General features: G+C 63.1%; 1 protein-coding gene across 2 annotated transcripts in view; it reads left to right on the top strand.

The window, feature by feature from the left end:
- Positions 1-7,026: 7,026 nt before the first annotated feature.
- Positions 7,027-14,719, top strand: part of CBFA2T3 (CBFA2/RUNX1 partner transcriptional co-repressor 3) — a 94,195-nt gene continuing 86,502 nt past the window's right edge. Inside the window, exon 1 of one of the 2 annotated variants that reach the window (XM_070612494.1) lies at positions 7,027-7,569. In XM_070612494.1, the coding sequence (XP_070468595.1) occupies positions 7,482-7,569 (88 nt within the window). In that variant the 5' untranslated portion in view covers positions 7,027-7,481. The remainder of the gene's footprint in view (positions 7,570-14,719) is intronic. The other variant, XM_070612498.1, reaches the window with a different exon arrangement.

Here is a 14,719-nt window from a genome sequence, read left to right as displayed (position 1 = left end):
GACATTCGGGGTCCAGGGAAGATCGGAGCTCAGTGCTCCAGCTCCAGGAGGATCCCGGATCCTTCCATGGCTGGCACAGCCTGTTCCCTCTGGCCCGGCCTGGCTGGGTCCTCCTTGACCCCCACACCACCGCTGCCTGAAACAGCCCACAGGTGGGGACCCTTCACACGGGGTCCCCTGTGGAGCTGCACCCCCATCTCGAGGGTGTCGCTACAATGAGGGGGAGCAGGATGTAACCCTAAGCTGGGAGAGCAGGGCCACCACGTGTACCAGACCCACTTGATTCTGCTCATCATGTGCCATTTACCAGGTTATCGATATTTTCCTCATGTTGATGCTGCTTCTTCAGCTGGCTTTACTAGTTCCCAGGTCGTGTGAGTAGAATGTTCTAGAACATTCTAGAAGGTTGATTGGTGGGCCACAGCCAGTCTCCTCCCCTTTTAAGCTGCTGCCAGCCCCAAGGCAGGATGGAGAGGAGAAAAAAAGGGCAAAAAGGAAAACAAGACATCCGTGCCCAAGGCGGGTTTTCCCTGCTGTCCTTTCTGGGTCAGACACATGGTGCCCAGGTCAGCCGACCTTACGGCCCGTGGACTGTAAGGAAGTGCAATTAGGGCCGACTGCTGCTGTGGGGGCCTCGCCAGGCTCCTCAGCTTGGCCCCGTGGGCACGTGGGAAACCTCAGCCAGAGTCAGAGAGAAACCGGGACCAGCCAGGGGCCCGGCCGGCGGGCGTCTCGCCCCACCGCCCTCCACCTGGGGCTCCTCGGAGGGAAAGTGGCCTGGGGGGCTTTCCCCCCGTGCAGCTTGGCCGCTCAAGGGAGCAGGGGGCCGCGCCCCAGCCCCAGAGGAGGCCGCTCGGCAGGCAGGCGGGGCCGGCTGGCTGGTCCCCAGCAGAGTTGGGGTCACACAGGGCTGACGCCCCATCTGCCTGCATCGGGTTCCCTCTCCGAGCCTCGGTTTCCTCTTCTGCTGGAGGAACGGCTTTGCCCGGGCTTGATGCCAAGGGCTGGGGGGCTGGGGAGGAGCAAAGAGACCAAGGGTGGGGTCCCCAGGGGTGGTGCCCTGAAGTTGGGGTCCTTGCCACAGCGGGACCCTTCACCCTGCTCCACCCAGCTACCCTCGGGGATGGACCGGGATCCAGCCTTAGGCCCCAGCCCCAGCCCCAGCCCCAGGCCCGCCAGAAGGTGACTCGGGCAGGGTGCTAGCCCCCGAGCCTCTGGGCGACGGGCGTCAGCAGCTCCAGGCTCCTCGGGTGCTGAGCAGACGCGGCAAGATGGCGCGAGGCCCGGCGGCGGGCGCTCAGTGCGCCGGCTCTGCTCCTCCAGCCAGCGAGCGGGCGGCGCTGCGAGCTCCTCTCTTTCTGCTAGAGCCCCGTCCTACTCACGGACGGATGAGCGATGCTCAGAGTGGGCACACCGACCCAGTCACACGGTGGGTCCCACCAGGGCAACTCTCCCTGCTGCGCATCCCCCCGCCAGCCTTGGGAAGCCACGCGGTCCTGGCCCGGCACCGAGCGCGCTCCTCGACCTCGGGGACGCGTAGGCCTGCCCTGAGCCTCTGGGCCCGGAGCGCACCCCCCTTAGCACACCATGGTTGTCAGAGGCGACCAGTTCGGGGTTCTGGGCCCAGTGACCCACTTCCCATGAACTAGCCAGACAGCAGGGGTCCGGGGTGGGGGTGTGGGGAGGGCCAGCCATTCCCTCGATCTCCCACAGAGCTGAGTGCAGGGTCCCGAGGGCAGGAGAAGGGGAGACACGTACCAGAGACGTTACAGATGGGGCAGGGGACAGGCCTCCAGAGATGGGTGTGCACTCACTCAACCATCCGTCAGACTTGAATGGAGCCCAATGCTGCGCACCAGGGACACAGCCACCACCAAACAGTGAGACCCCCACCCTGGTCCAGGGAGATGGGCCCACAGCAACCACAACCCAAGGTGCTAATGCTGTGATGCAGCATCCAGGGGCTGTGGGCACACAGGAAGGGCGTTTCCTGATGCCTCTGAGGGATGTGTAGGAGTTTGCCAGGTGAGAAAAAGTTCTGTGGGAGGAGTTGGGGAAGGCCCTCGGAGGTCATGAAAGCACCTCGAGGGGACAAGCAGCTCTGAATGAGAGAGCTGCACACGGAGGGGAGAGGAGCAGAGTGTGGAGTCTCCTGGGTCACCTTTGAGTCTGGCCTTTATCTCGGAGCCATGGGCAGCCACTGAAGGTTAAGAGGAGGAACAGGCACAGAGCAGTTTGGCAGATCTTTCTGCTGTGGGGTGGGGGTTGGAGGGCCGGACCCAGGGGGCTGGGAGGAGGCAGGAGGCTGCTGCAGACACGGGGAGGGAGGTGGAGGGTGTTGCCAGGGCAACAGGAGGGGCTTCCCCACTCCAAAGGCGGTCCTGGGCAGGAGGCCTGGGCTTGACAGGCAGAATCACCAGGGAAACCGACGGGAGCTCAGGTTAGCAAGAGCTTTCTTGTGACAACGTGCCCACCTTAGAGGTGGGCCTGACCAGACGGCGGGGGGACATTCGAGCCTTCCCCTGGGTGGACCCTCCCAGCTCGGGGGTCTCACAGGGTCCACAGCCGACCTTGACAGCAGGGTCTGTGTGTGGATTGTCTCATTGAATCCTCACCACCCGCTGTGGGTGAGCCCTGTGGTCATCTTATTTTATGATTGAGGAAACTGAGGCCCAGAGAGGTTAAGTCACTTGCCTGAGAATACCCAGCAAAGACAGCTAACGTGGGCACGTGGCCCTGGGGGTCTCTGACTCCGGAACCCTCACTGTGGCAGGTGCACCGAGGCCAGAGGGCCTTGGCCCAGGTGGTGGATGGGAGGGGTCTTCAGGATGAGCTAGAACCATGGTTCTTTACTTAGAATTTAGGGGGTTCATGAACTTGGATAGGAAAAAAATTACATCTGCAGTTCACTGGCCTCTCACCAAAATTCAGCACTTCCTTTAACCGTGAACGTGGGAGTGTCAGCCATGCCAGTGCCCATGACGTCGGCACCAGCAGAGCTGTCTGCACCCGCCGCTTTTGTAGGTCAGCAGCCGAAGATCGGAATTTCACGGGGTTCAACCCAACATTCGCATCACATGTCGCGGACGCGGCGTCTCAGAGTGGGGCTCACTCTCGGCGCTGCTTCAAAATCGTAGTTGAATAAAGAGCACATATCACCACACCAGGAATTTTCTAACAATTTGGCAAGTATGTTTCCATTGTAATTATATGAGCGTATTTGTGCTCTCAAAAACATTGTTTCAAGGGGCCAGCCAGGTGGCATAGTGATTAAGTTCACAGGGTCCACTTCAGTGGCCCAGTTCATGGGTTCAGATCCCAGGCACGGACCTGCACACTGCTTGTCAAGCCACACAGTGGCAGCAACCCACATACGAAGTAGAGGAAGACTGGTACAGACGTTAGCTCAGGGCTGATCTTCCTCACCAAAAAAACCCCTATTATTTTGGGAAGAGGCCCACAGGTTTCACCAGACACCAAAGGGGCCCTCAGTGCCAGACAGGTTGAGACTGGCTGATGCTGGTTCCGGTTCTCCTGAGTTGTTTCCAGGACGGGGTCAGCCTCTGGACCCCAAAAGGCAGAGCTACTCTCCTCCCGCCAGGAAGCGTGCTGTAACTAATGGCCACCGGGGACCCTGGAGCCCAACATCACGTGTGCAGGATTTCCACGTGTCCACCAGCCACGCACAGGGCACCTTCCCTGTGGCTCTGGGTATGTTCAGCAGTGCCCTGTACTGGGGAGTGGCAGGTGAACCAGCCCTGGACTCGCCTCACTTGTTCTGCCCTGAACGAGCCCATGGGGGCAGGTCTTTTCCTGCCCCATCCCTGTCACCCACCGCCTTCTGGCCACACCTCCTTTGGGACTCGGAAGCAGAGGTCGGCCACCTGCTAAGCGCTGAGTTAGAGGGTGCTGGCCTGGCTTGGCTCACATGGAGCTGCCCACATCTCCCTGACCCGCCTCCTCCGGGGCTGCCTTGTGACTTGTATCCCTCTTCTGGGGGCTTTGTGACTGGGGACATCACCCCTGTGGGCCATGGTCCCTCTTCTGTAAAGTAGAGCTGAAATGAGACTTGCATAGAATCATGTTTCCACTGATACACCCACCCACCTACCCACCCACCTTCCCATCTACCCATCCACCCATTCATGCAAACTATCCGATCATCCATCATTCATCTATCCACCTACCCACCCACCCATCCATCCATCTACCACCCATCTACCCACCCATCCATCCACCCACCATCCACCCATCCAACCATCTGTCCACTCATCTACCCACACATCCATCTACCCATCCACCCATCCATCCATCCATCTATCCACCCATTCACCCACCCACTCATCCACCCACCCATCTACCCATCCACCCATCCGTCCATCCATCTATCCACCCATCCACTCATCCACTAATCCATCCACCCACCAGTCATCCATCCATCCACCCACCCACCTATCCATCCACCCATCCACCCACCCATCTACCCATCCACCTATCCACCCACCCATCCATCCATCCATCCACCCATCCATCCACCTATCCATCCACTCATCCAACCATCCATTCATCCATCCATCCATCTACTCACTCACCCATCCATCCATCCACCATCCATCCATCCCCCACCCATCCATCCACCCACCCATGCACCCATCCATCCATTCATTCACCCAGCAGTCATGGGCCTCCTATGTGCCAGGAAAGGAGGAAGAAATAAGACACGCAGACTGGCAGGCTCCCCCACCCACCTCCGCCCTTTGTCATCTCCCCCTCTGTCTGCCACTGGCATGGGTCCAGCTCTCTGGCCATGCTGCAGGCTCCTGAAAACCTGTAGGCAAGACTGCCTCCAGGCCCCTCTACCTGGAATCCCCACTTCGCCCTCCCCAGAGGCAGCTCCTAATTGATCTCTCAGACACAGCTTCCAAAGCACCTTCCCGACCGTCACACAGGCCACATCTGCTGGAGGCTCATTGATGGAATGTCTGTCTCCCATAGGTTCCCAGAGAGCAGGAACAGGGCTGCCCTGGGACCTGGCTAACCCCAGCATGGGCCCTTATAATGTTTGGGGGGAAGGAGGGGGCAAGGAGGGCAGGTCCCTGGCTCCCTCTACCCACCCCCATGCAGACAGGCAGCGGTCTCTGGAGGGAGCAGCCCTGGGACCAGGCTGGGCAGGCTCAGCGCCCCACCCTCCTGCACCCCTCCTCCTGCAGCCACTTCCTCCTCAGCTCCTTATCTCCCGGGCCGCCCAGCTCCGAAAGCCACAGCCAACGTCCGCTTCCCCACAGGCACCAACTGCCCTGCCCTGGGGAAGCAGGCCTCAGGCCAGTGCCCCCAAATTGGCCAGCAAGGGGCCAAGCAGGCCCCACCCCCCACTCATGGGCAGCTATCTTCTCTTTCCAACCCAACCCCTGTCGGCCCCGCTGGTTAGAGAACCAGGCAGGACACGAGGCCCCCTCACGAAAGTGGAAGTTTCCTGTCTGTGGGGGCTGCTCCACAGGTGCAAGTGGCCCGGACATCTGCCTGGCGTGGGAGTGGGGGCTGTCCCCCTAGGCTGCGTCCTGCCGCCTTCACAGGGGACCTGGGCCTCCCCAAGACCCTCCCACTTCCCGGCTCTGAGGTGCCCTTGGAAAACAACAACAAGAGCTTTGACGAGAATACTAATACTGGCGGTCGGAGTCACAGCTGCATGGCTGCGTGCTGACCACGTGGCAGGCCACACTCGCTCAGCGTTAGTGCAGCCACCCCTCCCAGACACAGTCTGGGACCTGGGGCCACCGCGATTACTGCGTCACGCCGAGGAGGAAACGGGCCAGTGCGGGGTGGCCAGGTTGACCCCAGGACCTTGCATCCCACCCTCAGTCAGAGCACAGGAGGCAAGGAGGGGCCATGAGGACAAGGGTGATGCCCAGGGGCCAGCCCCTGCCAGGAACAAACACAGCCTACTTCAGAGTGACACAGGCTCGTTCCTGCAGTGACTCTAGAAGGATGTTGTGATGGGGTGTCCTCTGGGGAAAGACACCAGGAGACACGGGGTAGGAGTTGGGGGTCCTGCTATTTCCCGCCCGCCCTTCTGCACTGCCTGGATTGTTCACCGTGTGAGGCATTCCCTAAAAATTCCGCTCGATTCAATCAAAGTAGCAGAGAAGCCTGTGTGTCCACCCCGGGTCTGCCAGTCGCACACCGCTGGCCTGCGTGAGATACCGTGCCAGCAGCCGTGGTTGGGTCCCAGGGAGCTGACCGCCGGGTCATGGGGGGTACAGGGCACGCAGGCTCCTTCATGGGGCCACGCCTCGCCTGCCATCTGCCCACAGTTGTTGTGCCTTTAGTAAGTGCTTCATCCGGGCCTGGGATGTGTCTCGCCTCCTCTGCCAGGTGCCCCATGGGGAGGGGACCCTAGGATACCCCCTAGGGCCTGAGTGGTCACAGAGGCCTCTGACACGGTTTCTGGAATCCCTCAGGCAGGGGAGCAGCCCCAACCCCGAGGAGCCAAATTCTATCCGTGGGCTCAAATCGGCCACTGTCCTCACAAAGCCTCTGTCAGGGCGCAGGGAACAGGTCTCCAGGAGCCCCATCCAGGAGGCCGTGACCCCCAGAGCCCTGAAGGAGCCAAGCACAGAGTAGCCAGCGGGTGATGCTTCCAGGGGGGCCAGAGCCAGGGACCCCAAGCAGCAGCCGGGGGGGCCTGAGGGGTCAGGCCTGGCCAGACCACCGGACCAGGACCGGCCAGGACTCACCCCGAGATCTGGCCCAAGGGCATAGCTGAGGCCCCCTGATGGTTGACCCTGGGAAGGGGGCTCTGGGGGAAGTCTGGCCGAGGGCAGGAGAGGGAGGAGACCCCAGGCCATCTCAGGCTGAAGGAAGGGCCAGCCCTGGGGGACACAGGCGGGTGGGGCATGTGGGACGGAGGGCTCTGCCAGGATGGACACTGTCCCCAGCCAAGGTCAAGGAAACACACCCAAGGCCAGGCCGTCAGGGCTCGGGGTGGGTGGGGTGTCAGAGCCAGGCGGGAGGAGGAAGTTGTTGGACAGTCAGACCGGAATGGCCGCGAGGAAGGCAGGGCAGGGCCGGGCCCAGATGGTTCCTGTGGAGGAAGCAGCGGGCACAGCTGCACGCCTGCTTCCCGGCCCGGCCGCACTATCTTGGTGACACAGCTGGCCGCCTCGCCTGCAGGCTGCGGGGAGACCTCCCCTACAGCGGCCTCCCCAAGCCCGCCCCGTCACATGAGCCCCTGCGGCCCCCCGCCCCTTCCCCAGGCCGCAGGCAGCGGCTGCTAGAAGGCCCCGAGCGGCCTGGGGGACGGAGGCCTCCGGCTCTGAGGAGCCCAGGCTGGCCGCAGCCCCGCGTCTTCCCTCCAGGCCCCACGAGGTCAGGCGGGGCACTCACAGCCACGCTTGGGCTCCGGCCCCACGTTGGCCACTGGAGGGCGGCCAGCCTCACGCCCAGCGTAGGATTTTCCATCTCCTGGATCCACCTCCAGCTCCATGTCCCGGGCATCTCCTGAGCTGGAGAGCGGGCCCCTGGCCTCCACCAGCTGCTCGGCGCCCCGGGGTCCCAGGAAGGGCGGCCCAGGTAAGGGGATGGGGGGCAGGGGCGGGAAGACAGCCGGAGCAGGTGGCCGGAGTGTGACATCTCCAAGCTGCCGCCGCCCGGCTCTGTTGACAGCGAGCGCCCGCCGTGTTGACTCACCTCGAACGGCAACAGGCCTCCCCACAGGGCACGGACCCACACAGCTGGGGCAGGTGGCCCGGGAGGACCCGGCAGGTGCCAGGCCAGGCGTGCAGGCCCCACCCAGAGGCAGATGTTGGAGGTGGGGGCTGCCCAGTCCTGTCCAGGAGGGGGTGGGCTCTGTCCTCCTCGATGGGCAGGGTCCTAGGAGCCAGTGAGGAAGGTGGTGTGCAGACAGGTGGGGGCCTCGCACAGAGCCCTCCTCCTGGGAGGCCCTAAGACTTGGAGGTCGGATGAGGAAACTGAGGCCAGAGGGGAAAGGGCCTGGCCGAGGGCCCTGGGAGTGACTGAGGGTGTGGGACTCAACCCCAGCCGCCTGCCGAGGAGCCATCCCAGCCAGGGCTCCTGTGCGAGGGCCAGTGCCAGACGGAAGTGGGGACGCGGAGGGCAGGGCCCCTCGCCCCCTGTGGGCGCTGGCTCGGGGAGGGGGCCCCTGTGGATCTCCTGATCCCCCGACCCCAGCTGCAGAGCCCCTGGGGCCTTACAGGGCCTTGTCCCAGGGCATGGGGGCTGGCCGAGCCTCGAGCTCCCCAGCCCACGGCCACGTGGCCACACTCCAGGCAGGCTTGGGGACCTCCCAGGGTTCATGGTCTCCTCTACTGCTGCAGTCACCTCCAGGGGCCACACGGCCCCTGAGCCCATACCCAGCACCCCAGCCCAGGCCAGCCCTGCCCCTCTGCAGAGGGACCACTGCCCCTGAGTAGTGCCCACCCACTGCTGTCCTGGCCTGAGGACCAGCCCCCGACACGGGGTTCTGTTGTCATCAGACACTTTCAAACCTGGAGCGCCCGGCATACAGGCGCCCGACTTCACACGCGGTGACGAGCGTGTTTTTGGCTTCTCCCAAGTGCGCGTGATTCAGGGGAGGGGCCGGTTGCCAGCACTAGGATGTGGTCACCCGGATCCCGTCCCTGCTCCAGGACCCGTCTGGCTCCTTGTGGCACAACTCAGCTGCCCCCTCCTTTCCTGGGATGGCCCCGCCTGACCCCACTGTCCTGGAACCAGCTGCCAGGTTCTGCCACCCGCCACTGTGCCCTTGCACCAGCCCTCCCTGACCTGGGCCTCCGTTTCCTCATGTGGCAAACCCGTCCTGTCCTCCTGCTCCCTGATGGAGTATAGGAGCGGCTTCCCAAAGGCTGGGGAGGGTGGGAAGGGGCAGGTGCGGGGGTGTGAGAGCTGCTGGCTACTGTTTTGTTTGGATGGGGGTGTCCACCGTGGAAGGAGTTTGAGGCCAGGAGGTGGCAATGACCCCCTACTGTGCTTGCAAGTCACCTGCGTGTTGGTCAGGCTGCAGATTCCTGGAACAGATGGTCTAGGTGGACCTCTGACACAGGGTCCCAACCACTGGTTCATTGGCCCCATGGTCACCATACATCCCAATAGGGCGCTGCTTGCCTGGGGGGCTTCTCTGGGAGGAGGGAAAGCAGGGGGCGTTGGCTCATGTGTTGGGCTGGGGCCTACGTGGATGCAGGGGTACCAGTTTTGGGACACTCTGGCTTTTGGGAGCCCCCATCCTGTCTTTTTGAAATCACCTGGCCCCATGGGACAGCCATGGGACATCCTGCTCCCCAGGGCCCCCCCAGGGGGACAAATGCTTGGGCCCACAAGGCCAGAAGTCACCAGCAGGGCAAGCAGCAGGCGGGGCCGTGCTGGAGGGAGCCCTCGGGGCCCGGGGTCCAAGTGTGGACAGGCCGGCGGGCAGCAGCTCCACCGCAGCTTCCCCAGAGTCCATGAACACCTTTGAGACCCCAAAACGTGTTAAGTGGCTCTAAATTACAAAGCGAGCAGCAAGTGAGAGCTTTCAAAGCTGAAGCCCAAGATCCTCTCATTAGGGAGCCAGCGTGGGTGAACACGGCTGCGGCCGCCCTGCTGCTCAGAGGGAGGCCGGCAGGCGGGGGCTTCCGGGCCCAGGGTGTGGAGGACGAGGCCTTCGCCCCTCTGATGGTTGGCCCCCCTGCAGAGTGCCTGGCAGCCTTGAGCAGCCTGGCCCCTCCCTGGCGCGTCCCCCTCGGCAGGCCTGGACTCTCAGCAGCCCCGCGGTGGCAGAGGGTCTGGGCCCAGTCAGGACCCACAGCGTGGAGCGGGGAAGCCAGACTGCGACTGCGTAGCACAGAAGGAACAGCCCATTTAGAGGAGAGTTTGCTGTACTCGGATTTATTAGGCGCCTATGGCATGCACTAGGAGCTCAGATTTATTAGGTGCCTACGGCATGCACTAGGAGCTCAGATTTATTAGGCCTACGTCATGCACTAGGAGCTGTGCAGGTACCAAGGGACTTGTCCCAACAAGCCTGCTTTCCAGATGAGGAGACTGGAGGTCACAGGTACTGGGCCCCCAGGAATGAGAGGTGGGAACCAGGGTGCACAGCAGAGGGTGCCGGGACGGAGGCACTGAATCTGCTCACGGATTTAGCCTGAAGCACAGGACGCTGGGGAACAATGTACTGTGACCACCCTGGGGGAGAGACCCAGTCGGGTCTGTTCGGTGAGAGGGATGGCATGGGGTCCAGGTGGCAGAGTTCAGCTTAAGCACGACCAGGGAGGTAGTGAGTGTCCCCGAGCCGGAGGAGTGCAAGCAAAGACAGGCAGGATGTCAGGGGCGTTGGGATGTGGAGGGCGCCATCTGTGAGGAAGCCTGGAGCTGGCCAGAGCCCAGCCTTGGGCCACCTGGTCCAGGGGAGCGGGGTTCAGAGGCCACCACTGTCCCCAATGCCTGGGCTCCTCCTCCCACGCACCCTCCCCCCATCCTCGCCCTCCTGCCTCCAGCTGCCCCCCACCGCAGGCTCTTCCCCTGGAGCGCCCTGGAGCGCCCCCCCTCCCCGTGACAAATGGCCACAAACAGCTGACTTAAGGCAGCAGAAATCCGTTCCCCCAGCTCGGGTGCTCAGAGTCCAAAACCCCGGCGTGGCAGGGCCGCGCGCCCTCTGGAGCTCCAGGGCAGAGTCCTTCCTGCCTTGTCCAGGCTCGGCGGCCCCAGGTGTCCCTGGCAGAGATGCAGTCCCACATCACCGCATCTCTGCCCCCGCCTTCACGCCGCCCTCTTCTCTGTGTCTCTGTGTCTCTCCTCTTCTTATGAGGACAGCTCTCATTGGATTTAGGGCCACCTCAATCCAAGTGACCGGAGCTCCAACCACCCCGCCCGCATCCCGGGCAGCAGGCCACGGGGGAAGGGGCCCAGAGCCCACACAGCACCCTTCTCTCACCACCCACGGCCGGGGCTGGGGCACGCGGCCTCCAGCTGCAGCGGGGCCGGGCACCTCAGGGGAGTGGCTCTCGGGAGCCCGCGTGGGCTTGGCCCGACCCCAACGCCCCACTTTTCATGCAGCCACAGCCCCTGGCCGGGCTGTCAGGGCCTGTCGGGAGATGCTCAGTGTGGATGCTGGAGGATGCACACAGGGAGGCCGGGGTCTGGGGTGGGCATGCGCGTGAGAGGATGTCCCCGCCGTGCACGTGAGGACAGAGCCCCTAGTAACCGTCTGGCCTGTGACCCTCCACCCGCTACCCGCGTTTGTGTGCAAAGTACCATCAGCACCGCGTTATGTGATTCATCTGTATCGTCGCCCTGTGAGGTATGGCCCCCATCCCTGCTCTGTGCACGCCCTGCAGGGGCATCTCCACTCGCTCAGGCCTGACACACACCCGCGTTGACAGACCTGCCTTCCACCTCCTGTTCCCCCTCTTGTTGACCATGCAGTGCTGGGGATCCTGTGTCAGGATTGAGGCTCAGGGCCTGACAAGCCCCACGTGCTGCTGTGACTGTCATCACAGAAGAACATACTGAGGTTCAGAGGGGCACACAGCAGACAAGAGCAGAGGTGCAACTGAACCCAGCTCTGCTGACCCTGCAGGAGGGATGCAGCAGCAGGTGGGCGTGGGGGTCATTTAGGGCCCCAGACCCCCTGCCAGACCAGTCGGTCCTGGAAGGAAACCAGCAGCACAACAGTGGGCGGAGGGGGGGGGGGGGGACATAAAGGTCAGACAGAGCAGCAGGGAGGGCAAGGAAGTCTGGGGGCTGAGCCCCCTTGGCCTGAGGGTGGAGAGGGGCGGAAGGGAAGGAGCTGAGAGAGGCTCCAGGACAGGCCGTGGAGTGGGGGCTGTGGCCATCGGGGAATTGGAAAGCCCTCAGGCGAGTGCGTGTCTGGGCAAACAGCCACCTCCCTCTCCCCTACACTGCCTGAGGCCGCCTGGCAGGGTCCCTGGGGCCAGCCTCCAGGGCACAGGGCAGAGGAGCAGGGCGCAGCCCGAGTCCTCACGCACAGCCCCTGTCCCCTGCGTCCTCGTGTCAGGACCTAGAGGGGCCTGTGGAGGGAGGACTCCACTCCACCCCAGACCCTGGGACAAGTGGGACTCCCTTCCTCCCCCAGTAAACGTGCAGAGTTCTTCCCCTGAGACCGGCAGCTTCTGCTGGACCTCTCCCGTTCCTTCCCCATGCCATCCCCAGCCCTCAGGCCTGTGGGGCAAGCCTCCTGAGGCTGGCAGCAAGAGGACACTGGTCACCCATGTCCTCCTCATCCATCAGACAGCAAACCCGAGCCTGGGAAGACAGAGCCGCAGGGCAGGGAGACGCCCAGGGGACAGGGTGCAATCCAGTCCAGCTTCCTGGAGGAAGTGGTCCCGCGGGGGCAGCTGGAGGAGGCAAAGATGACTTTCACTTCTCGAGGCATCTTGACTGAGAAGAAAGGCACCCGCGTTAGCCTGCCTCAGCTGGCCCGGCTGCGCACAAGGGGTTTTCTCAGACTTTCGCTTCCGTGACTACACTTGACCAGGCAGGCACAGCCGGGAAGAGCAGCCCTGGGAGAGGCCCGAGGGGCTACGACTGGGCCAAGACTCTCCGTCCAGGGCTCCTTCCCAGAGATGTCCGCTCCAGACGGGGCCTCAGCTGCCCCTCACCGACGGAGAGGACAGGGCTAGGGCAGCCGTGGGAGGAGAGAGGCGGGGCCTCTCGGAGCGCTCCCCATACCCTCTCCCCTCTGACAGAACTCCAGGCCAGTGAGTGCCCCTGGGCTCCGGTTGATTGTCATTGTAGTGGAGCCAGAGGTCAGACAGCCGTGGGCATGCGCATTCCACCTGCATAGCCAGGGTGGCGGGCAGAGACCCTGGGGCAAGCGGCTGCCTGGAGACATGTGGTGACCCTCAGACAGCTGCCTAGGACGGAGGTGGGCGTCAGTGGGGACCCCAGCCAGGAGGCTTCCGGGGGGACAGATGCTTCTCGTGGTGCTTTGTCACTATGTCGTCTGCAAGAGTGAGCCGACAGAAAGTGAGGTCAGATAGTGTCCTGCCTGCACATACCCCCAGGGGCTTCTCCCCTCTCTGCCTGCCTCCTGCCCTCCCTCTCTTTCCTCTCCAGCCCCCTGGCCACTGGCTGCTCCACAAACACCCCAGGGCCTTTGCATATGCTGTTCCCTCTTCTGAACTCCTTCCCAGGTACCTGCACAGCTCCCTCCTCACCTCCTTCAAGTCTGCTCAGGTCACCTTCTCAGCCATGCCCCCCGCCCCCACTTCCTCCCCCGACAGCCAATCTTCCTTTCCCACTGCATTTCTCTCCTTCCATTTATTATTCCATCTGACAAACTGGGTGTTTCCCGAGTTTTCGTATTCATTTATCATCTGTCTCCCCGATGGTGCAGGGGTGCCGGATCTGCCGTCTGCTCACTGTGGTGCTCTCCACGCCCAGAACAGCACCTGCTCGCAGTGGCACTCAGCAGGTGATGTCAGCGAATGCACCCACGTCCAGACCAGACGACCTCCCGCAGTGGATCTCTGCTGAGGCCACCGCAGGGACTAGGGGAGCGTCTGCATTGGTCTCCAGATTCTAGAGCGTCATCACAGCCACTGCCAGACAGGAGCCGAGGCCCCAAGACAGGGGTTGACGAGCCTGGGGTCACACAGCAAGCTGGGCCAGGGCCCAGCGTTGCACCTGGGTGTTGGCCCTTGGGCCTAGGGTCTGGACTATGCCAGTTGGCCCTGTGCCGGACTCCAGGACCCAAGAGTAAGGGCTCGGAGACTGACCTGGAGGGACCTGTGCTCCCAGTGGGGAGCCCCATGATGGGCTTTTGGGGGGGTTGGGCAGCCAAGCATCCTGGAGATGGTGGGATCTACACAGGTCCTGGGGCACCTCAGCCCAACATGGGCTCTGGGGTCAGTCACCAAGTGACCCTGGGCAGGGCCCTTCCCAAACTCCTCCCCAAGGTGGCCAGCAGGTGTTCTGGGTCAGAGGTCAGCTAAGGGCCTCTCCAGAAGAGGTATGGCCTCAGCCAAGGGGGATGCTCCTGGCTCCCACCAACCCCCCTCAGCTTGTCCTAGCAAGGTCAAGCCCTCCTGGATTTAGGGGTCAGCCTGGGGCCTGGAGCTGAGGCCGAGGGCACCTGGGTGGCTGCAGTCAAACCTCCCGAGAGTGTGTCCACACGGGCCTCAGCTTCCTCCTGGGCAGTGAGGACAGGGATACAGCGGCCCCTGACAGCCCCTCCTAGCCAAGGACATCCTGCAGGAGCCGGGGTCCCTTGCCCTGAAGCCCGAGGCGTCTCGGCGTGGACGGTGCCAGGCAGCAGGCACACAGGCCACCTGCCTTCCCATCTTCTCTCATCGTGTCCTCCACAGAGGGACACGGGACCCAGAGAGGGGAAGAGACCCCCAAGGCCACACAGCACGTCCATTCAGGCTGCTGTCACAGAACACCCTAGACAGGGGGGCGTGTGAAGAGCAGGCACTGAGTCCCCAGAGCGGGCAGGCTGGAAGTCCAGGTCAGAGGGAGACCTGGGGAGGGCTTCCTGGCCCACAGCCGCTGGCTCCTGTGCCCTAACCAGCATTCCAGGGGGACCCAGGGAAGGGGCGGGACAGGGACTGCGCAGGGCACGCTGGCTGGTGAAGGGACAGATAGCTCCCCCATGAGGATGGAAATCAGAGAGACCAAGAAACCTGCCAGGGTCATACAGCAAGTCACAGCAGGCCTGGGGCCTCCCTGTCTGCTGAGTGCCCTCCCTGGGAGAAATGCAGCC

Source organism: Equus przewalskii, chromosome 3 (genome assembly GCF_037783145.1).
Source record: "Equus przewalskii isolate Varuska chromosome 3, EquPr2, whole genome shotgun sequence".
Taxonomy (NCBI): domain Eukaryota; kingdom Metazoa; phylum Chordata; class Mammalia; order Perissodactyla; family Equidae; genus Equus; species Equus przewalskii.
This window is presented reverse-complemented; position numbering and strand designations above follow the sequence as displayed.